General features: G+C 52.6%; 2 protein-coding genes across 8 annotated transcripts; one reads left to right on the top strand and one right to left on the bottom strand.

Annotated features, from left to right (window-relative positions):
* Window positions 1-1,059: 1,059 nt before the first annotated feature.
* On the bottom strand, window positions 1,060-18,829 carry ZMAT5 (zinc finger matrin-type 5). Of its 7 annotated transcripts, none has more exons than XM_075516503.1 (6): window positions 18,707-18,829; window positions 13,879-14,111; window positions 12,057-12,119; window positions 11,752-11,832; window positions 5,000-5,111; window positions 1,060-1,314 (listed from the first exon to the last, which is right to left on the bottom strand). In XM_075516503.1, the coding sequence occupies exons 2-6, from the start codon at window positions 14,003-14,005 to the stop codon at window positions 1,185-1,187; spliced, it is 513 nt and encodes a 170-aa protein (XP_075372618.1). In that variant the 5' UTR covers window positions 14,006-14,111; window positions 18,707-18,829; the 3' UTR covers window positions 1,060-1,184. The 7 variants fall into 7 exon arrangements, with proteins under 7 accessions (XP_075372618.1, XP_075372615.1, XP_075372613.1 ...); XM_075516500.1 differs by having other exon boundaries at window positions 13,879-14,114; window positions 18,707-18,814; XM_075516498.1 differs by having other exon boundaries at window positions 13,879-14,114; window positions 18,559-18,740.
* A 1-nt stretch (window position 18,830) lies between these two features.
* On the top strand, window positions 18,831-21,311 carry UQCR10 (ubiquinol-cytochrome c reductase, complex III subunit X). The gene is made up of 2 exons (XM_075516506.1): window positions 18,831-19,009; window positions 21,038-21,311. The coding sequence occupies exons 1-2, from the start codon at window positions 18,869-18,871 to the stop codon at window positions 21,083-21,085; spliced, it is 189 nt and encodes a 62-aa protein (XP_075372621.1). The 5' UTR covers window positions 18,831-18,868; the 3' UTR covers window positions 21,086-21,311.
* Window positions 21,312-23,552: the final 2,241 nt, after the last annotated feature.

Below are 23,552 nucleotides of genomic sequence, written 5' to 3'. Positions count from 1 at the left end.
CACTCTTCATGAATCTGGACCCATCGCCTCCCTGCGCGGCCAAACCTGAAATGCACTGGCAGGGGGTGCAGCCGTCCTGGACAGACCTGCTGCCGGAGGACTGCTCTCCCGGGATGCCGCTGGTCGGGATCGCCTGCACGCCCGGCAGCTCTGCGGTGAAGCCGAGCACCCACCCACCTTCCCGAGAAAGCCAAGCCAAGGGCCTTGTTCATCTTTCCCTTTCCTGGTGAGGAGAGATGACTGCAAAACTCTCACTGCAGCAGCCACGCGTCTGGGCTTGGCCATACCAAAGCTGCGCTCTAAAAGCACCCTTATAGCCTTCTCCAGGGCAGCCCTTCCAGACCAGGAAAGAGGAGAAGCTGGAGGCAGGCAGGCAGGCTGGCCTCCCCGGCCGCTGCCCTCGGCTCCCAGCGCAGCCCCGCAGCGAGCAGGAGGGCCGTGGAGTCCCTCCTCGCCCCTTCCCAGCTCAAGCCCCCAGCACACACACCTGGCCAGCCAGCTCCCGTAGCAGGGAGCGACCCACGGAGGTATTTGCCCCACTGGCACTCACCCTTTACTTAGTTTCCTGAAGAAGGAGAAACCTTGGCATGTTTTTTTTCTCCCTGCTTCTCACCTTCAGCATAGTGGGAGGAGGAGCAGAGGGCTTAGGGGAGCTCCCCAAGCTCTTCATTAGGAGCTCTGGCACCTGAAGCTAAGCCATTTTACATACTGAATTTAAAAGAAGCAAACATAAGTCATAAACACTGGAGGAAATACTAAATATCAGTTTTAAAAGCCTGGTTACAGCTTTCTTCCCTGCCCTGGATCAGCCCGCATAGAGCCCAGGCACAGAGCTGGACTGAGAGCGGGCAGCGCAGGGCGCAGCACAGACAGCGGTGGTCTGAGGGGACGGATCCTGCCCCGGGAAAGGGGGCTGTCTGCTCCAGATGACAGCAGACAGCCCCTCCGCATGGGCTGGAGCTCTGCTGAGTGCAGATCCCCATTCCAGTGGCAGGGAGACAACCGCGGGACTGGCTCAATCCACAGGAGGCTGCCAGGCGAGAAATAACACGACACATGCAGGCTGCAACAGGGGGGAAGGCTTTTATTGATATAAAAGTGTATATAAATAACTCTGTCCCTTTCTTAGAGCAGGCGAGGAAGAAGTCTGTCTCCAGCACAACCTCTGCGGGGGTCCCTGTGCCTCAGCCCCACTGCAGGTTGGGGGGGACTGGCCACCCTCCGGGCGGGGGGGCCTGCAGGGACGGGGGCAGATCCTGCACTGGCGGCCAGCCCGGCGGGTACTGGAAAGGTGCTGGTTTCTCAGGCAGAGCACTGCGGAGGTGGGGAGATGAAAGGGGCAGAGGTGAGGGACAGATCCCTCAGTTTGATAGCAAGGCCCTGCTTAGGAGCTGAGCTTCCCTGTGCCCCTCCGCTAGTCCCCAAAAGAGGAGGGGTCCAGCAGAGGAGGGTTTTGGCTATCAACAAGCAGGTATATTCACCCCCGCCCCAAATCCAACAGCACGACTGCTGTGTAACCACCCCCCAGCCCACACGTAAGCACCATTAGGTGCTTGCTGATGTAGTGCATGCCACTGAAAAATAAGGCGGGAGCACTAAGGTAAGGGGGTCTGCTGGGGGGGAAGGCAGGCGCAGCCCCCCGAGAGGGGCAGCAGCCCCAGGCACAGCTGCTGGCAGGAGAGGCCTCGCGCTGGGAGCACGGCTGGCCCCGTCCCCTCCCACCCCCAGCTGCTCTCCACTCTTCACACAGCTGAGTTTTGAGAAGAACAAACAAAATTAGCAGATGTTTCTTTCCCAGCAGCCTGAATCCCAAGCCAGCTGTGCACTTCCCAAAGGACAAGGACCCCTCGGAAACGGAGAAACTGCCAAAACGATGGGGTGTTTTCACAGAAGCACCCTTCAGCAGAGGGAACAGGCTTCCTCCTCCAGCTCACTGCCTGGGAAACACTTTCTCTGTCTCTCTCCCTCAAGTTTACTAGTTGAGGCTGCTACAAACAACACACCTGAGTGAAGAAGCACAATAGCAAGAAGCATCGCTCCCTTGTCTCCAGCTGAAGAAAGTGCTTGGCCGGGGCAGGTTTAAATTCATGGGAAATGTACCTTTTCCATTAATTCCTGAGTGCAGGAAACCCATTTATTCTTTAGCACAAGCCCTGACAGCAGCCTTCCAGCTTCTCAGGCCTCTACCTCTGATCCTGATGAATCTTTTTAATTGTTATGCCAGAAGAAATCTAATCAAACTCCTTTACATAATGCTCCAGAGAGGCAGCACCCTCCTTTCCCTGCAGGGCCGACGACATGGCCAAAAGCCAGCTACAGAAGTTGAGTGCAGTGTTTTCTAGGCAACTAACACAGAGCAAAGTCATTTGGTCTACTGCTTGTCCCCTTGATGGGGATTCTTCAGAGCTGAAGATGAGACAAGACCGCTAGGACCAAGCCCCTCTCGGGCAGGAATATTTTTTGTGACATCCAAGCACTGTCGCTCACGCAGGCAGGGGAGCCCCCGCAGCAGCAGTACGGTGGGGTGGGGAGCAGGACAAGGCATGCTGCAAGGTGGAACAGCACAGCTATCAACTAATGAGCTGTTCTGTGAGCAGCAGAACTAATCAATAGGGAGGATGCTGTCTGGGTACTCAATTCCCTGGGGTCTCATAAGATACAAATGCTATCAAAGGTTTACCTACAGCTGGAGCATTCAGAACGGCTGTCCCATGTGGATTCTCTGGTGACTAGCAAGGGTCAAGAATATTTCCTTTCCGAAGGCATTAATAGGATCCCTCTCCTCTACTGACTTCCATGTTCATGAAACCTGTAGTATCTCAATATCTTTGAGGCCTCAGACCCCTTTCTGATGGAAATCAGCAAGTGGGCTCCACAGCAGTTATGGCAGAAGCACACACTCACGTGCACTGACATGCTCCGTTTCCTTTGGAAATCACGTTAAAAATCAATCACACCCTGGCGGAGCTCCACTGCTAAGAGAACGACACAAACTCCGTCCAACTCCACCCCAGCTCTCCAGAAAGCAATGGCACAGCGTGACTTTGAAAATACGCATCAGGTGGAGGCTTCCAAAGGAAGATTGTTGTCCCCTTGAGCCCAGCCAGGCTGGGAGAGCGGCTGCACGAACGATGGGTGGAAGGCAGCGTGGCAATCCTCCATCCGTGGGGCTAATCTAGGTGACAGTCAGAAATGGTGCTCAAGTTACTGCCTTTAAGAAAGCGCTACCCTTCAGCCAAGGCAGTACCTGGCCACACAGCCACTTCTAGTCCAGCACGGCGTTTTCTTTGCACTGTGGTGTACTTGGAGACCGCGCAAGGCAGTAGCTCCACCTGTGATTGCCTGCCAGGTATCCTGCTAGAAAGCCCCCGGCAAGGCAGAGACAGAAACTCAGCTACGCTCGCAAGCTGAGGCTTAACACAGCAACAGCTTCCCATCACACTCTGGGAGATGATGCTTCCAAGACCTCTTCCATCCCAGCTTGAATCCTTCCTACTCAGTGCTGCCGGAGAAGACAGAGGTGGAGCTAGGTCTCTAGCATCTCCTTTGGAGATGACTGCCCTAGAGAGCACTTTCTCTACTGTTTTGAGCAGCCTAATGGTCTTTAACTGACATGATCAGCCAGGCAAGGCAGCCCCTGGGCAGGTTACCATTCAAAATCACAAATTCCCCAAAGCACCATTAGACCCTGCCAGAGATTCTGCCACATTTCAGGGACCTCAAGGACTGCAGGAGGGAGAGGGAGCTCCTTGTCCTTAAAAGTATTTTCAGGAGGAACACGGACTCCTGCGGCACCAGGAGCACAGGGATCTGCCTAAAACAGCCCCTCTTCCCTGGCAATGCAAAACAACTTCTCTGGCAGACAAAGCAAAACACACAGTTGCTCGGAAGGGCTATGGTGGGGCTGGAGAGAAATGATAGGGACAGGCGTCGGCAAGGCCAGACAGAGGAAGAGAAGCTTTGAATAGTTGGTGTTTAGTTCCTGTAGTAGATGGTTTCTGAGCCTGCAGGGACAGAGAGGCTGGGTAGAAAGCAACAACCCCACAAATCCCAGGTCTTGTGCATCTTTGGTGGCAGCAGGGACCAAGTAGTTATGAAGGTCTGGAAATTCCTCTGGGTATAGCGATGGCTATCTTCTGTAAGAGATGATCAAAGGATTCACGGGCAGGACAAGCAAAATGGGGCAAGTGAAGTGTATGGGGGGTAGGAAAGTTACGGCTGTCAGTGAGCACCACTGCAAGGCTAAGGGCAGCCAAGCTGATGGATGGAGCGAACAAGAAAGCAGCAAGCCCAGACAAGCACCAGAAGGAAGATCCTGCCCAGACCAAACACAGAGAGGACAGGAGCAAACAGAAAAAGAACAAAAGAGAGATTTGGCACCTGCCCAAATGTCATCCAATTAAGCCTGCGGCACAGTCAGGTGAGCAAGGAAACAGCAGGCACCGGCAGGCGCCCGAATCCGAATGAATGCCACGAGGAGGAGCTAATTCCACCCTCTCACTGGCAGGGACTGCCAGAGATGTGCAGACAGGGCAGGCAGAGGATGGGGAAGCTGTCAACAGATGAGACCAGGCTCCTGCCACTGAACTCTGGGCATTAGTAGCTCAGCACCGCAGTGGCACTGTCCTTCCAGGCATGTCCGTGCACTCTGCAGAGAGCACAGGGGTACCCCTCTGCTTGCCTTCCCCAGGGAAGCAGCCACAGGCAGCGAGGCCTGGCTTGTCCCCCGGGCACATGGAGAGACACATGCACGCATCTCTGATGCGGGCATGCAAGACCGGATCCGTACATGTGTCTGTAGCATGTGCTAAGAGCAGGCACGCGGCGCTGGCAGGCCGAGTGTTAAATGATAGCTCAGGGGATCCCATCGAGTTGGGACCTCTGATCACCTGCGCCTTCTCCTATCCACTCACACCCCTCTTACTGGATCCCCCCTCTGCATCGTGGGGGCCAGCAGCAGCAGCCAGCCCCCACACGGATGCTCCCCAGCCACCAGTACCTGTTACTCTGAGCTGCACTCAGTCTCTTTGCTCTCTTCTCCAGCCAGTCCTCAATGGTGCCAGGCGGGACATCTGCTCCCTCCTGCCGCAGCTCCTTCGATCTCTGCTCCCCTGGTTGAGAGAGAGAGGGCTATCAGACACTCGTGCTGCAGTCCTTTCACTCCATTAAACCTGCTGCTCATTACCCTGCATAGGTTCTTACGGTAGGAGAGTTTGCCATTTGCCCATGGCAGCCCCTCCTCCTCCTCCTCCACTGTCCACCTGCCATCTGATGCTTGGCCTCCTCACTGGGGACAGCTCCAGCCAGCCAGAGCCGGGAACAAGAAGTAAGCCAGCAAGCACAACAGCAGTTCGGGCACTTAACCGAGGGGAGTCTGACATCTCCCCCCGGGGTAGATCGTCCTCATCCTTGCCTGAAACAGCCTCTGCTGGCCCTGAGCCCTGAGCCGTTTCCAAAGACGTGTCCCTCCAACTGGCAGGAGGGACTTTGCCACCTCTGCCCAGTAAGGTGGGAGTGACAGGGACGTCTGTCCGGATCGATGCAGACTTGGCAGGCCGCAAGAGTCTGAAAGGTTCAGAGTGCGCGTACAACCAGGAGACGGGATTTCAGAGATGCTGTCAGGTCTGTTTAAGGCGCAGGCTGCGTGATCCATCTCCAGCCCCTGCAAAGACAGGGTGGGAGGCTGTCACCCAGCCCTGCTCAGCCTAGGTGCAAAATCAGAGCAGGGCACAGCCGAGGGAGGGGAACGAGTTCCTGCATTTTCTCATGCAAGTTAGGAACGAGCAAGGAAACCAGTAGGAAACCTCTGCTGTCTACCAAGAGACAGAGAAGCCTGAGGTCCTTTCAAGCTTTCAACCCCTTCATCACCCCGGGGGGGTTGCGTGGGGCAGATGCTCCCAGGCACCCCATCCTGCAGCACCATCCTCTCCGGAGAGAAGGGCACAGAGCCAGCAGGGCAGCCCAGCACTCACCAGTCCCTCCCCCTGGGCAGAAATCCACAGCTGCCCAGTTAGCAAAGCTCTCCGGTCCCCCCTCAGCACCAGTGACAAAGCAGGAAGGGATGCTAGCGGAGAACAGAGTCTAGCACGAGTCCTTGACACGAACAACACAGTCATGCTCCTGACAGCACATCAGGCAGAGCGGGCTGAGGAGATGCTCAGAGCTATTAGCTCTCCAGCCTAGTGGAAAGTTCCCACCTAACAGAAAAGGGAGTGTGATACTTTGAAAAATAAACACTGATATTAATGAAAAGGAAGCCGAGGCAGCTGTGTGTTATTCCCCTCTGCCCCGCTCACCAAACCCTCCGGGGACAAGCGCTCTGGGAGAACCCTGATCCCATTTAGAGATCAACCTGCCAGTGGTCCCACCCCGGCGGCAGCCACCTGCAGCCAGACCCACCAGGAGCCTGCTCCACACCTACCCACCATATGTCACACGTTTAAGGAAAATATTATACGTTTCCAGACAGGGTGTGAAATTAATATTGCTTGGGCCGAGTGAAGGATCACTTCATCCTAGTGGTGGCAACCAATTATTCATCTGCCTGTTGAATATTAATAAGGATGGCAGAAATGTGCTACACAATGAGCAGCCGGAGATGGATAATTTGTCATCCAGCCTTTTCATCTGCTGCTGCTGGGAGGGGTGACGATGTACTCACTGCCACCACAAAGACAGCCTGCTGTGGTCCTGATGTCGAGGTGCTGCTCTGCAACCGGCGATAAGGATACGGTTGGAGACAGGACTGTTCAAGTCCCTACAGTCGTTCCCAAGGAGCAAAGCCCCAGCAGAGCTGTTTGGGGTCAAACCAACCGCCTGGCCAGCTGAGGGCACTGGGGAGGCAAGAAGCTCAGTCTAGTGAGCTGGGCACTGCTCAGACTCAGGATATCTGAATTCAGCTCCCAGGTTAGACTTCCCTGGCAACCTGGACCACAGCCACCTTATTTCTCTTTGTTCCAGGTTTCTGCATCTAGTGAGCGCCTGGGCGCATCCCACCTCAGCAAGGGGACAAGCAGTGGTTGTGAGAGGCTTTGATGAGGCAGGGAAGAGAATCACAGAGAGAAACCTCTCCCACCTCTACCTACCACCAAGATTTCCATTTCATCCCACTCCAAGCCCCAACACAGACCAGACCAAAAACTGCCAAAGCCTTTCTGTTTAGAGCAGGGAGCCCCAAGGCCACTACCCCAAAGTGCCACACCAGGAACTGGTGGGAGCCCGTGGACTCAAGCAGCCACAACTCACTGTCTCGTCCAGAAGAGCTCACTGGCTGCAGTGGAACGACTCCAGACTCACGCTGGCCTAAATGAGGCCTCAGGTGTCCAGATTAGAAAGACATCCAGCTGGCTCCCCATTCATGCAGCTCCACAAGTTACTGCTCCAACACACTCCAACCCTGGGGCTGAGAAGTAAGGCAGCAGGTGTGGGCGACTGTCTGGCTCTGTCCACCTTGACACATGCCCATCAAAAAGGCAAATCTTTTGTCTCATCTTCCTCTGAAGCACACACGTCCCACCCAGGGACCACCAAAACCACCATGAGATTGGAAATACCCCCTGATTGTCAAGAGGTATTCCAAGATGTAACTCTGAAACACAATTACCAGCCCTTACTCCTCATACATGCCAGACTGCAGCAGCAAGACAGGTGTGAAGGTGCTTCCCTCCTCCTTCTCACTGGGGCATTTGCTTCCAAGTCTAATTACAGCCAATTAAAGGAGCGGCTGTAGTCATGAAGTGCCTCTCTAATGATGCCAGAGTGGGAGTCCAGATTTATCTTCTCTTCCCATGCAACTTTTACCATGAGTTTTCTTCCTGAATGAGGCACCACTGTATGTGAGGTGCAACCACCAGCACCGAGCAGGTCACCCAGCAAAGAGGTTTACATGTAATCCTTCAGCTCCCTCCCTGGGCCGGCAGCTGTGGCAGCCCAAACTCCTCCAGAGCACGTGAACAGTGGCAGACTGTGGCCGAGAGATGAGGTTGATGAGGCCCTGCAATATGAGCAGCTTAAGAAGTTATCGCCCTGCAGCCAAGAAGTGGCAGCCGACTGCGAGAGCGCTCCTTCTCCTGCTCATCGCTAAGTTAAACTGCTTGACTACAGCCACCCCCAGCAGTGTCACTCATATTCTTTCGATCACACAGAAATATTGCAAACACTCACCCAACTGTGCCCTTACTCTTCCCTCGCAGCTCCGGCTAGCTGGAGCTCACCAAAGAGGCTGGGTTGTGTCAACGCTACCAGCAGAAGTGACGCAGATTAGTGGGGAGCCAGTAACTTTAAGCAAGAAGACGGCAATTTGACAGTGACTTCTCCTGACATGACTGTACTTAAACTGACAGCCTGGAAGTGTCCCGCTGATGAATGATGCAGCAGATGCAGAAGGCTAATGCTTTGATGCGGTAACAGCTGGGAATATGCCTCCCTCCCTGCTGAAGGTGGAAACTGTTGCTTCTTGATGAGTATATTCTACAGGGTGCAGAAATGCTGAAGCCCAACTAAGACACGCTCTAAGCTGTTACAGAACAGCGAATCGTCCAGAAATTTTCCTACTTAACCCACAAGACTAACACAAACAACGGGGTGAATTCCCTGCATTAAAAAGGCCAAATGTTAAGAATAATGTTATGTTTCCTTTGCCTGTAATAAAAATGCGTCATTAGCAAGGGGAGCTCACTGACACAGAACTACCAACACCAAACACTTAACAGGGATTCAGGCACAGGTTCAATATTTACATGAAAAAGAAAGTGCCATCATGGTTTAGCAGTGTTAAAAAAAGTCAGAAAAGGCTTTGCTGTGGTTTAGGATGTACGCCCACCCCTACACACGGGTTAGTGGGCTACCCCACTTCACTACAGGGTTTCTTTGCACCTTTTTCTGAAGAATCTGCCCCTGGACAAGGGGAGACACGGGTTCAAGGCAGTCTGACAGCTCCTCTGCTTCTACACCCACGCACCAGAGCTGAGGAAAGCAGAGTTAAGCAGCACTGTGGACCCACCAAGAGACCATCCACTTTTACCCCACCAGAGGCAGAGTGTGGTCATCTCCAGCACGGTCACACAAGACTCCGCACAAAATGGTGAGAGGGCTCTGGAGCTTCCAGCCTCTCAGCTCATCTCAAATCCCTGACCACCCCAGGCTGCAAGCTTGTCAAAATCTCCCAGACACTGCGGGTTCAGACAGGAAATCTCTGAGGACACTGCCAATTCAGTGAGAGGCAGCCTGATCCAGAGCACTGCTCTAACCCGTAGTGTATCGTCTCACTGGCTGTGGCCTGCGATGCCTCACAGCACAGAAGCACCAGGACGAGGTGCTAATGCATACAGGGACATTACTGACGGAGGCGCCTGACGGACACGCTAGAAGGATCCGCTCTCCTGCGTGACTAATGCAACCTGCAGTCCAACCTGCCATCGCACAAGCTGGCCTTAAACTCTGCCCTAAGCCTCACCATCTGAGACACTAACGCTTCAGTAGCCTAAGGAGTGGTGAAACGTCCCCATGACACACCGAACGGCAGCTTGGCTTTTGCAGCTGTTGCTTCCACCCAGTCTACCGTGTTACGGGCTGCAGCTCTTCTCCACCAAGTCCTGCTGAGCTCTTCCCTCCATCAAATCCCCCCAAGCTCTCTGTGGGCTCAAGTGATCAGATTTAGAGGTCTGCGAGACGCTGAGCCTGCTCGCTCAGCTCACACGGGATTTCCTCAGAGCAATGCCATGAGAGAGGTGAGCAGGATTTAACTCTACAACCAGGCATTTGTGTTAGAGCAGCACAGCCAGGGACAAGGCACCCTGCTGTTCCCTGGCCATCACTCCTTGAAGTCTAATTGTTTAATTAAATGTTTGACTTGGTAAAACAAATGCAAGGTTTCCAAGTAATCTCCCAGGAATCAGCTGTCTCACTAGCCAATTCTCCACTTACACCTGACCCATTTGACAGAAGTCAATATTCAATAACAAGTGTAATTGGCAAAGAAACCTGCTCAAGCGCAGAGGAGCTTGCCAGCCTTCCCCTGCAGCTCCGCTCTGCTCCAAAGAGCTTTCACTTCCCCTGCAATAAACAGCCTTCAATGACTGGAAACGCTACAGGTTCCTGCAAATAGGCTGACATCCTGTGCCACCTCTCAGGAGCCCAGCACTTAAACCCCACAGCAGAGAAGGGCTGGGGAGAGGTTCTGGGCTAGCAGCGGGGAAGAGGAGCACAAGTGCCAGCCCGGCACTGCCGCTCCGAGAAGGGCTGGCTGGAGCGCTCCGTCTCCCGCGCAGCCTGACGAGATGGGTTTTATTGACTGCCAGCGTTGTTCAGCGATTGATTCACAGAGTCGCCTCGGGGACTTGCAGACTGACTCAGCAACGGCGAGGACTTGAATAGCTCTGTAGTGCCTGCCTTCCTCCTGCTCCCCCAGGTTCACCAGAGCCCTGCCTCCCCAAATATGATCCCTCAGAAGGCCAGGAGAGAGTCTCTACCCCACGCACACCCCAAATCTCATATGTATGCACGCACGTACACACACACACACTTTCAACACTTAAGCCTGTTTTTGCCAGACTACTGGCAAAACAACAGTTGGCTTCAGCTAGCAGTGTGGGCACAAGAGCTGCTCAGAAGTTGGGCTGCATTAGGAAGAGCATTGCCAGCAGGTCGAGGAGGTGATCCTTCCTCTCTGCTCTGCACTGGTGAGGCCACGTCTGGGTGCTGTGTGCAGTGCTGGGCTCCCCAGTACCACAGAAACAGGGACATGCTGGAGGGGAGTCCAGCAAAGGCAAGAGACAATGGGCACAAACCAAAATACAGGAATTTCCATTTAAATATTAAAAAAAATATTTCATTTTTATAGCAAATTTGATCAAACACTGGAACAGGTTGCCCACAGAGGTTGTAGAGTCTCCAGCCTTGCGGATATTCAAAACACAACTGGACATGGTCCTGAGCAGCCTGCTCTAGTTTACCCTGCTTTGAGCGAGGTAGGGTTGGGGCTAGATGATCTCCAGTGGAGACCTCAACCACTCCATAAGTTCTCACCAACACCTCACTCACATTTTCTCTAACCACCAAAGTAATGAATCCTATAGAGAAAACAGAGCTGCCACCCCTTTTAGGGCAAGGAGGTGGTACTCCCAGAATGAAAAAGTTCAAAAGTGCTCTGGAGACTCACAGCAGGGGAGCAGCTGCCATTCATCCTCTGCCCAAACTTCAGTTCCACCCAAAGCCACATGAGCAGAGGCCGTTTCTGGATCCAAGACCTCATGTCCTCTCCTCAGGACAACCTAACTGACAGCGGGCTAGCTATTCCCAAGAGTGGAAGCAGCAGCTCCCTGGTAATAGTAGAGAGGTGGGGGGAAATCAAATCCATAAATTTAAGGGGAAGTGATGTACCAGTGCCCTCTGCTGCTGACAGTTTTTATTCCCTGATTGAACAAAACCCCGAGGGCTCAGAAAGCCCACTCTCTGCTTCAGATGCTTGCTGCTAAGTAGTAACAGCATTGCTCAACTCTAGGTTTGTGTCTGTGCCAGCAGATCAAGAGCAGAAAGCATATGAAAAACTGCAGCACTTACAGCCACGCTACAGGCTCATATAGCACTGAGAGGCAGGCGTAGGGGATCCACGCTCGGCTTGCTGCATACAGGCAGCATGGGACCGCAGGCTCTTGCTGCACAACCCCTCACGCGCCCCTCTGCAGCCCATGCTCCCTGCAGCACCTCCCCCTCCTCAGAGACCCCTGGACATTTTCTTGTTCGAGGACTCACCTTGAACCTGGGCACTCAGCTTCTCCAGGTCCTGCTCTGTCATGTGGGAAAATCTGCAGTTGGACCCAAAATCACACTGTCCTGGAACAAAAGCCACAGAGCTCCATGAGAGCCACACAGGCAAGGTCCTCCCTTGTAAATGTGCATGCAAACCCAAGATCCATTACACTTGCATGCCGGATGCCCAAGCCCTTCACTCCCTCCAGGACAAACACACATAACAGGGCTCTCCAGAACAGCCTTGGGCTGGCTCACAAAGAAGCTGCTGGAGCTCAGGCAGCTATTTCAACCTCAGAAGAACTCACCTGTTTGCAGAAACTTCCGACAAGGTTTCTTGGTTTGCTCCTCTTGCAGGATAGCGGCAGCATCTAGGGGAGACAAAGACCAAACAGGGTAAAGATCTCTTGCACAGCAATACCCCACCGTATCATGGCCCCAAACAGGTCGGTTGCCTAGTGGGAAGCCATTTTACATGACAACCATGAACTTCAGCCATAGACAAGTGGACAGTTAACAGTCCCTGTTCGTACTCCTGGCTTCAGCTTTTCACTGGCTTGCAAATATCACCTTCTTTGCTTTCTGCTTCATGCTTTCTCCCCATGCCAGTAGGGGAAAAGAAGCATGACAGAAAAACAAGGACTCTGCAGCACTTGGGTGCAGCAGAGAAAGACCAGGCAGACTCACAGAGCTCTCAGAAAAGCTCTGTGCGAGGCCTCACAGAACCCTGCGCCAAGTCTCCAGTGGACACCACTGAAATGGTCCTTCACCTCCCAGAGACGTCCTGGGGAAAGTGAGCCCCAAAGACACAGCAGCTCCCATAGACTGTGGAAGAACTTGTACTGGCTGATGCCAGGCCACAGAGTCCAGAGACAAGAGGAGATGAACCCCCTAATCAGGGATGGGATGAGGAATTTTATCAGTCAGAGGGAAATCAAGGGTTGCAGCCTGCTGAGAAGAAAAGCGCTAGGTAATCTGCCTCACAATCACTAACTGCGCTAGAACTGTGCTGAGCTGGGGCTGTTGGTCCTCCACATTTGAGAGCCTTTCCAACTTCTACATACGGTTAAACAGACAGCAGAGCCACCCAGAGCTCCAGAGGGTACTCCTCACCTAGCTAGCCAGGAGACAAACACAGCCTGATCCTGAGGAACCAGAAAGAAGCAGAGGAACATACAGGCAATGGTTTCACAATCAGTTTAACCTAAACCAAGTCTTTGTTACTGCCAAAATACACAGTCCTGGTCTCAGGACCCTGGACGCACATTCCCACCATATTCCTCAGGCTGGTACTAAAACACATGTAACTGCGTGGTGAGCCAGGTCAGAGCACTGAGCTGGGTGAGAAGAGTCCTGTTACACAGGCAGAGGACACAGAGCTTTCCTCCAGCACATCCTGATACAGCCTCCAGCCTCAGAACTCCAATCCCTCCTCTGCCAAAGCCCCAGTGCATCTACCTAGCCCTCCTCCTCTGCTCTTCCCTTTGGTTAAGATAGGTTTGAGCATATCATGCTTTGAGCTGCTTCCCCAACCCTCTCACCCTTCTGGGATCTCCAGTCAAGCAGTTGCATCCTCAGCCTCTCCCACGGCCACCCTCAGAACCAACATCTCCACCCGGTGCAGAGAACTGCTGCCAGCTTCCTGCCCGTTCACACAACACGTGTGTACAGCCTGCCTTCCAGCCTGCTTTCTCCATCTACACACATACACACCCATATTCCTTGCTCCTCACACGTCAGAGATCAACTCTGGTTTGCAGAAGGCACCTAACTCACCTTCAGAAACTATAATTCACTTTGTTCTCTCAGGTCTCCTGTCTCAGATTTGCCCGTGATGCCAAGAGAGCTTTATCTGCAACTCCTGTTCTCAGAAACAACCTACCTATCTCTTCCACCTCATTTCAAGTCCCAGCTGATGTCTACAGCTTCCCCTTCCCACATCCAGACACACGACGATTTTGCCTCTGCGACCGCTTGACAGCAACAGTATCAAGTCCACAATTTACTGGCACAGACAATCTGAATATAAATCATCAGTGCTCATTTATTTTATCTATTCCCTCCCCCCACACCTCATCCATCACCTCCCCAGTCCCAGAAAGGGAGTGGCAGACAGTTGGTAGTACCCACCTCGGAATAAGTCGTACCAGACTCTCTTAGCCCTGAGATGCTGCACTCCATTGAGGTGTTTCTTCCTGTTGTGAAGGTTGTCCTGAAAGGACCTGTCACAGTAGTCACAGAAGTATCTTTTCCCCATCTCTCTTCCGGCAGAGGAGCATCAGCGCGGCCTGGGAATCATCAGACAGATCCTCGGCGCCCAGCCATGCCTGCCCTGGGTACGGAGGATCCAAGATTTACAGCGCCTGCTTCCAAAGGAGAAGAACTCAAATCATTTAGGGTTGTCAGACAGAGAAAGGGGTGAGACCCAACAGTATATATTCTTGTCCATCAGAGACTGGTAAGGCAGCATCTCCTGCATGTACATGGGAGAACAGGCTCGGATCTGCATTTCTTACCTCCATTACCCAAAGCAACAATGTCTCTGCTGAAAGAGTTCTCCTTCCCTGAGGGTGCTGGAGGTCAGATCACACAAAGCAGAGACCCCTGAGAGCCAGCGGCTCCCAGCCCACCCCCTGCACCAGGGAAGGTGCAGCAGAAACCATCTCATGTGCAAACAGGAGGAGCTAGAGGTCCATGCCACAGCTTCCACCTGGGGCCCCAGGACTTTAACCCCCGACCACACACAACCTCCACAAGCTGCCATGCAAGAGGAAGGAAATTCCCCCATGTCCATCTCTAGAAGGTAAGGAAGAAACTCAGCAACTCCTCAAAGACGAAAAAAAGCTGATCTCACCTGCGCTGCAAGTGGGAAGCTGCATTACAAACACCAAAGGACATAACATTTCGTTCAGTTCACCTAGCCGCCTATTCACTCCTGTACGTCAAGGACTGCTCTCCCCATCCTCCCCAGCCTATGGCAGCAAGACGTGTCTGCTTCACCGAGTACAGCACTTGCAGTAACTAAGATCGCAACAGCCTTACAACCAGGAGGAAAGAACCCCCAACTGGGGGTTCCGGCCACTGCAAGCAACCTGTGGATGCCCGGTCCTTCTCCTCCCACAGGGGAGAGGGGCTTACCACAGATGTGTTTGTAGTCCGGAGACTCTGCTGTGGCATATCGAGAGCTAACAGCATAGAATTTGGGTGCTCTTATCTGTGCTGGGCCTGCAGCAGCCCAGACCCTGGTAGGGCAGATGGGGTTTGTGATTAAGTGCAGCCCTGTCCCCATCGGCTGTCCTTGCTGGAGGTGCAACAGATACCCTGAAGGAGCTGTAAGTTCTCTCCCGAGTGATATAAAGGTACCTGATAAATGCCAAAGATGGATGGACTGGGAGATAAACTCCAAAAGCAATTCTCCAGTTTTTGACACCTTGACAGCTAAATGCGTTTAAAAAATGGCATGGAGACCAGCGCAAGAAATAAAGATTTTATAAATAAACCAGGGTCAGAATAAATCACAGCCTCCCTAACGATTCCTCAGAATCAGCGGGAAGAGCAGCAGCAACAGGCAATCCCTCAGAGCCAAGCACGCTGAGCTAAGGCAGTTCTGCCAAGCCCTCCTGCCAGCCATCCATCCTGGCACCTCATGAGCAACTGTGCCAAACTCCCTTCCTTCCCCCACTCCTGAGACCTGCTGCTTCAAAATCAAGTCCCTGGAAATCTCTCAGGCCTCACACCACAAGTTAAAACGTAGTCTCCTCCATCCATGCCCAGCTGCATTCAACAGAAAGATCTTCTGATTTTTTTGAATTGGCTTGCAAATCTTCACACTGAAGGTAAAATGTTCTGAGACTCAACACACTTGAAATCTCTTTGTTTTAAGGTCCTTTCCTTGTTCTCCAGGTGAAAAACCTTGTTGGGAGGTGGTGCTGATCAGCCAGCTGTCTCTCCCTGATGCGACTGCAAGCTGCTTCATCTGCAAACACAATCAGACCTGGCTCCTGTTTGGAAGGTGTAACTCAGCTCTGTAGGGCTTGAGGTCTGAAATTGTCCTACTCCGGCCCAAGAAACCAAAACCAAGTGTTGCTTAATGAACATGAAGCCATAATTTTCCCCTATCCTTTACTAGATCATCCCAGAGTTTCGCAGCCAGCCTGGCAGCCAGCTTTGCTGCACTGTGGTGGGGCTGCTGGAAGCCAGAGGGAACGCTCTTACCCTCAGCGTCTGGCCCACTAACAGGCTCTGCTGTGGCTTTTAGGTATTGAAAAATCCCCCTTCTGCATCTTATGCCACAGTCTCCCAAAGTTTCTGGTAACATAAAAGCTTCCTGCTTCAGCTGCTGGCTCCTGCACTCCATCTCTGCAGAAGCAGCTGCTGTGAACGGGGAAAACAAATGAGATTCTGCAGCAGTCCCACACAAGTTTCCACAGATCTCAATGGGAATTCTGCCTGCAGAAGCCCAGCAGCAGCCAGCCTTTGAAATCGTATTTCAAACTTTTCCTTTCATCACCCCAACGGCAATAATTGCAGAAGCTCATTCCCCCTCCTTCCCCAATAACGAGGGCAGAAAGCTCCTACAGATTTCAGGCAGCCAGATCCCACACCCCAGAGATGCCAGCTCCCAAATTCTCCTAGCAATTCCCATTGCAGGGGATGAACAGAATAAAAAAAGCAATTAGAGGAGCATCAGATTCTCCCAGAGATCGCCCCCTCCAAAGATTACACCGAACACTTATTTCCATCTTTTTAAGAATTCAATTGCATGGATTATCTTGGCTGGATTCTGACAACCCTCTGCAGTATCAGCAGTCCACAGCGCTTTGCGCTGAACTAGTACGTAGGAATAAAAGCTGCTTCTGAGCAACACTGGCTAACCTATTTCCATTTTCCCAAATGGCTCAAACAGTAAACAAAGAGCATTATTCAGTTGAAAACAGAGATGTTTTCTAATTAAATCCATCTTAGTCATTATGAAATAAAGTAAATGTAGCTGCTTTATAAAGAACTGCTTCAGCTTGGCCATTTCCTCTTAACATTTCTAGACCCTAATTTGCAACTGAATTCAGGCGAACGGACCCCTGGACCCACAGGCAGCCATAAATGACTTCAGACAGGCTTTGTACCAGCTTAAAAGTCTTTCTGCATAAATCCAAATACAAAAAACCCAGGGCTTTTTCTTGTATCTCGATGCTTAAAAGTAGTAACAAAAAACCCCTCTGCTGTAAGCCTCTTGGAGCAATGTTTTATCAGAAAGAGCATGTTCCAAGACACCTAGCAGGTGTTTCACTCATCTAGCTGAGGTGCTTGGTAGAACTCCAGGCAAGATCTCATGTGCACCATCCTACATTTTCCCTTCTCCAGTTGCTGCCAAAACACTCCACATTGCGCTCTACTAGCTACAGATCTTATTTAGGACTCTCCGGGCGTTCTTTCACTCATTTCCCCGAGATGTGGATGGAGGGAAGAAGGTGACCCAGAAACGGGTGTACGGCAGACTTGTTTTCGTCTGGGTGGAACTGCTTTTCTCCATGCTGAACCCTGAGAATTGCTGCTGGGCCTTGACCTCAATTTCCTGCTTTCTTATAGCCCAGGCTCGGGGCTGTTTCAGCCACTTTGGGTATCCAGACAGATGTGAAGTTAATTAAATCCAAGTGTCAAGCTTATGATACTCAGCTGCCAATTTAAATGTGCTCATATCTGTGTGGGAACATGCAAAACGCCGGCAGAGTCTGCCAGCACCTTCACAATGACAGAGGGACTGATTCAGATTTCCATTACGCCCGGCATAAATCCCGAGCCACAGGCTCGATTCGAGATTAACGTCAACCCGACCACCACACAAACCCGTCCTAGTGGTTGCAGTTTATAGGCTATTGGGAAGATTTGTCTTAGAGACAATCCGTAGCAGTTAACTTCGAAAAATAATAATTGAGCTTTTCAACAGCCCAGCCTAAGGGATAACACTATACACAGGGCATGGGAATATGTCAGGCACCTTCCAGCCTCTGTATGGGCTTCCAGCACAAGCAGAGCTTTTGCCCTACCCCAGAAATCCCACGGTAGCTACATGCAGGGAACCAACCATAAATAAATAACGAGAAATGACTATGCAGCCAGACCACGCGCTCTTCCTGAGTGGCCGAGACAAATGAAACGACAGAGTGAGTGTCACTTGAGGATCTGTTCTGAAATTTAATGTAGATGCTCACTTAACAACAACCCTGCTGCAGGATAACTTCAGTTCTAAGATTCCCCCACCCCTCCTTGTCTGTCCTCCCTTTCCAACCCCAAATCCATTGCTCTCTCCCACGGCGCTGGAGCCACCCCGGGGCCCCTCTGCCCTCGCTGGGGTTAAACAGAAAGAAAAACACGAAGAGAGAGCGGCAAGCGGGAACGTTTCCACTTCAGTTATGCCACACGGGGCCATGTCACGCTCTTCCCGAGGCCTCTGGAGCCGCCCTCTGAGCGTCCTCCAGTTTCTAGGAGCCACAGCATCCACCTCCCGCCCGGCCTACGCTGACGAGGCTTACTGCCCTCCGCAGCTGGCCCAAGCAAGAAGAAACCCCCCAAATTACCCCCGCCCTGCCCGAGGGGGTGAGCAGAAGAGGACATTAACACAAACCCCTCCTTCTTCTCCTTTCCACCCTGGCAGGGGATGTCTCCTGCCCCCAGCAAGGCCCACTGCCCCCCGCTGCCCCCGCGGGCCCACAGCCGCCGTTAGGCCCGTCCCGCAGCCGGGGAGGGGCTCGCCCCACACGCCTTATTTTGCTGTCGCCGACATGAGCACTTCAGCCCGCCGGCCTGCGCTACCTCTGCGGATTTCACCTCAAAAAAAGGGGAAATAAAGACTCGGGTTGCCAAGCGGAAGCCACGGAAGAGAAGGGGTGCCAGGAGGGGACGGTGCTTCGACCGGCAGCCCGGGAAAGGCCCTCAAACCCCCGGCCGCGGCAGCACTCACCTCGGGCCGAGGCGGCGCGGCGCCTGCCGGGAGCGGCGCCTACATCCCCCAGAAGGCCCAGCGGCGGGCAGACGGGGGTCGGCGCCTACATCCCCCAGAAGGCTCCGCGCCGCCCCGCTACCGGTGCCGTCAGGCGACGCATGCGCAGAGCGCGCGGCCAAGATGGCGCTGTTGCGGCAGGCGTACAGCGCGCTGTTCCGCCGCACCTCCACCTTCGCCCTCACCATCGTCCTGGGCGCCGTCCTCTTCGAACGCGCCTTCGACCAGGGCGCCGACGCCATCTTCGAGCACCTCAACGAGGGGGTAAGGGAGGGCGGCGACGCGCCGCGGGCCCACCCGGGCATAGGCCCGGCCCTGAAGGTCAGGCCGGCCCCGCCTGGGCCCGGCCCCGGGGCCCGCACTTCGGGCTGCCCCCGGCTTCCCGGGCCCGCGGCTTGGCCCCTCGGCGTGCGGCAGGCGCTCCCCCCGCTGAATTGCGACCTTGGTTTCCCCGAGGAGGCCCCGAGCGCCAAGGCCGCGGGCAGGGCGGCCGCGGGGCCGCAGTCCAGCGTTGCCCGGCGGCAGCTGCCCCGTCTGGAGGCTTTGGTGGTGTCGTGGCGCTTGGTAGTCAGGGCTTCGGTGTGTTCTTGGGCTTCTCTGGCTGCGGAGCAGCTGGGGAAAAGGTATCCAAGTCGGTGAGATGCAGGAAGGTTAACATGGATTGAGCTTGCTTTGCTCTCCGTAGGCGTGTAGCCCTCCGCCTTTCGCCATCTGCCCTTAGCAGAGGGAGGGGATAACGGGTGCTGAACGTGCAGCGTGTACAGGACAGCGGAGTCTGCTGTCCCGGGCGTGAAGGTTAGATGAGGTGGGTCAAGCCGTCCTTATATTTCAAAGTAGAGCTGTGGTGGGATAACAACTGCCTGGACACTGCGTCACACGGACAGGACATCTGACAGGGTCCTGGACAGGATGAGGTGATGCAACGCGTGCCCTAAGGAAAGGTGTTATTACTTCCATCTTGCACCACGTACAAAAAAACCTTGGTGTGTTGTACGTTCCCATTGGCAGCACAGTGGTCCTCTTCCCTGTCCTGCAGCGCTGATGTGCCTCGGGTCTCTCAGAGCACCCAGGGCGCGGTTTCCCAGGATAGGCAGGTCATTTTAACAGCTCTGATGCAGGAAAGAGCTGCCCTGCACCTTCCCTGACAGCGTGATGTCTGCTCTTTGGCATCCTGAACCAGGTCGTGAAACCAGCTGAAAGCTGATACCACGCAAAGTGACAGCTTCACCCCCCTGAAGTAACTCACCAGGGGTTGGGTGAGCTGAGGAAATACAGTAAGAGCAAGACCAGGGTCCCTGTCTCCTCCTTTTTAGCAACAGTCACTTGTTAAAAGCTGACATAAAATCACATCTGAACTTCAGCTTTGCATTCAACTCCTTTTTTTTAATTGTAGCGTTAATTTTCTATGTGCGAATGTTTTCTCAAGCAGGGTTTGAAAACAAATTATCAAGACAGTTAACTTTCTTTGAAAATCTAAAGCATTGTCTACAACAAACAGCAAAGCACGGCACACGCCTTGCCCTTGCGCAGCGCTTCCCTCAGTCCCCATCGTGCCAGCAGATTCAGTGCCTGGAATAGGATTCTTCTGTGCATCCTGTGTCTCTGGGAGCAGAAATGCCTTCTCCCGTCTGAGTGGAAAGCCGAGGCAATGTGGAATACTGTTAATAATCTTTGGCTCACAGAGTAGGAGAACAGGGGAAGTGGGATGTCTGCAGATTCCTCCCTGCGTAGTCTAAAAGCCGCGGAGCCCCCTGTGTGCCTTCCCTATCCTGCAGACCCGGGTACAGGACTCCATCCGCCGCCACGGGCAGGACGGGTGTGGGGAGCGGAGGCACGGCAGCATCAGTGGGTTGCTGTTCTCACTAAGCCCCGAAAGAAGGGTAGGAAGGTGGAGGGGACCGACAAAGCAGTAAGAGGACAAACTGTTCCACCATGTCTGTTTCACAGCAGAAAGCAGCTTCACGCCCCCAGAGTGGGCTCATGGCTTCTCAGCTGCTGTCTAGCTGCTCCTCCTGAAACCTTTGCGTGGGACTGTTGCTGTGGCGGAGCGGAGTGTACCCCCACGGAGCAGGGAAGCGCAGCATGACAGTACCCACGCTGTTGGGTACCCTGGTGGTACTTGTGGATGTGTTTTCATACAAACTCTTCTTTCCTCTCTTGCTATTGCCTGTTGTGGACACAGGTTTCATGATAACTTGCATTTTATAGTGAAACTTTATCCCAGGCCCACTGAAAAGCTGGCTAAGATTACCATTTGGGGTTTGTTTGTTTGTTTTTTTGTTTTACATACAGAAACTGTGGAAACACATCAAGCACAAGTATGACAGAAGTGAAGACTGAAATGCTCAGCAGCAGGATCCAGCCTGGGGTGGCAAAAGACACTGCAGAGAAGGATTCGGTCTCCTGAAACTGGTTGTATCAAACTGGAAATGGATTCCTGATTGAACAACTCCGAGCCAGATTATATCAGCCACCTACTGATATGATGTAAACCAAGATGGACTCAAGGAGTTCTGCTGCTGTACTCAAACTTACTGTATTAAAATAAAAAATTCATGGTCCATGTTTCCTGCCTGTGTGTTCATCTGACTTATCCTTTGGCCTGCTTGTAACTTCTCCTTATCTAGGAAATGGAGAATGCTTAAATATGGCCCTACACCTTAGTTTGAAGACACTGTAAGAAATTACAGTGTCCTAAAAATGGTTTGAAAGACTTGAAAGCATTTATACAGCTGTGGTCTACTGACACTGCCCTTGGCTTCTGCCTGACAAGAACTTTAAGAGAGGGGTAAGGAGCTGTCTGCTTTCTTCTAGTCTTGTTCAAAGAAAAGTGACTTAAAATCATTTAACATGCTCTTTGTAAATCATTTACATCTTTGATGCAGGACTGTGCTGGTTCTTGGCCTGTCATCCTTTCACAGCTGCAGCGGGTGCTGCTGCCACCCCTGCCTTAGCCACTGTTGTGCCTCTGAACTACTGCAGGCGAGTGCAGGTGTGTGCCCATCAGTCTGCTGGGCTGAAAACAGGGCTGGTGTGTGACTTAGCTTGTCCAAAACCTACTGAAATGGGATATAGATCTCTTTCCTAGCTACTTCTGTGCCTTCTGGCTCTTCAGGCAGCTTGAGGGGCAGAACTGTCATGTCAGGCTTGTGTGGTAGGCTACAAGCCTGCCTCTGTCCTGTGTGGTCAAAGGCAGCTGCTGAGAAGGGAGAGGACTCCCTTGGCTCTGCACAGAGCGTTCAGCCTGCGGCTGGGTGTGCGGCTCCACAGGGGAAGGAGTAATTCTCTTCTCAGCAACTTCACTGAAGAGTCCACCCCTGTTGTTCTCAGTGGCCATTTCAAACATCTTTCTTGACAGGGAAGGGCTATTCAGGTACTGTTTGGGGTAATGGTTCAGTTAATTACTCTGGGCTCTCAGGTGGCTATAGGGAGATCTGGCTGAGTGACTCCTGCTCCTCCCATGTTCCCACTGTACCAGCCCAGAAGCCACATCTCTCCCTCCTCACTATATTTTCACTAATAAGGAGGAATTTTAGCAATGGATGAGGCAGAGCAAATTAGAGCCAGTGCTAATGAAAGAAGCTTTATTGGGTTTGCAAATAGGTGTCAGGAGTAAAACATTTACTCTAAGAACACAAAGAGGACTTAAAAAAACATTGTGCTTGTGTTTTTTGAGCAAAAAACAACTACAGCTTTCACAGTCCCAGCTGTGCTTTTATAGAGATTTTTATAATCTCGTACAGTTTAAGACTGCCTGCTTTACTACCAGCTCTGTCTGCAGTGCTGATGGCTTCACGCTATGCTGAGCAGGTTATAGAGATCTGCAGCTTCTTAGAAGCAAGAACTAAAGATGAATACAGTATGAGGAAGGGGGAGACAGCATTGTAGCAGACTGGCAGAGAGTAAATGAAGCTATTAGTCCAGAGAACAGTAGCTGTAGAAGAGTAGAGTTAGTTATCCTAGCAGGTGATTTCCCTTGACAGTGGATTTGGGGAAGTTGGTAAATGTAATTCCCTTTTTCCTATGCCTTGTCATTAGGGGGTTTGGGCAGTACTGATATGCAAAGAAAAATCTTGTCCTCAGAGCACTCAGGACTTCATCTTATTTGCACAATGGTGACAGCCATTTCTACACTTTCTGAAAGCAGCCCCGGCACAGTAGTGTTTGGCAGCAGCACTAATCATACAGCCCCGTAGTCCCCGCCCTCTGCGTAAAACTAGGCAGCAACGTACGTGCCTACAGAGCTTATTACCGAAGCGCTCCTTCTGCAGCGTTCGGAAGTGGGAAGGCAGCACTAGGTTTACCCTGGAACTGTAGCTCTAACACTACATAACCCACTGCTGATTTTCTCAGCACGAGGATGACAGCCGCAAGCACCTTTGCAGTACTAGAAAAAACACAGAGCGTGGTGGTGGGGAGATGGCACTCGGAGCAGATTAGCCAAGCAAAGCCCAATTGTTTACCTGAAAGTTCGTCTCCACGATGGGGACAGCACTCCAAAAACGTGCTAATACTCCGTGACAACAGCGACTGAACAGTTTTATCACCAGCTGCTGGCAGATACCCCAGGCTCGGCTAGGCACAGCGTAGCTGCCATTGCATTTGAGCACCTTACGAACAGGTTACAAAGTAAACTCAGCAATTTGTGCGTCTCCCTGCGTAAGGAAAGTGCTTTCAGCAACTACAAACTGCAGTTTACTATTAGCTCCAAGCCTTCCCAACAGCAAACACGATGATCAGGGCAGTTCTGCTTCACAGAGTGTGACAAGTGGTTATTGAGGAGGCAGCTCCCCAGGGACTCTGACCC

Source organism: Mycteria americana, chromosome 13 (genome assembly GCF_035582795.1).
Source record: "Mycteria americana isolate JAX WOST 10 ecotype Jacksonville Zoo and Gardens chromosome 13, USCA_MyAme_1.0, whole genome shotgun sequence".
Classification (NCBI taxonomy): domain Eukaryota; kingdom Metazoa; phylum Chordata; class Aves; order Ciconiiformes; family Ciconiidae; genus Mycteria; species Mycteria americana.
Note: the sequence above shows the minus strand (reverse complement) of the source record. Positions and strands in the feature narration are given on the sequence as shown.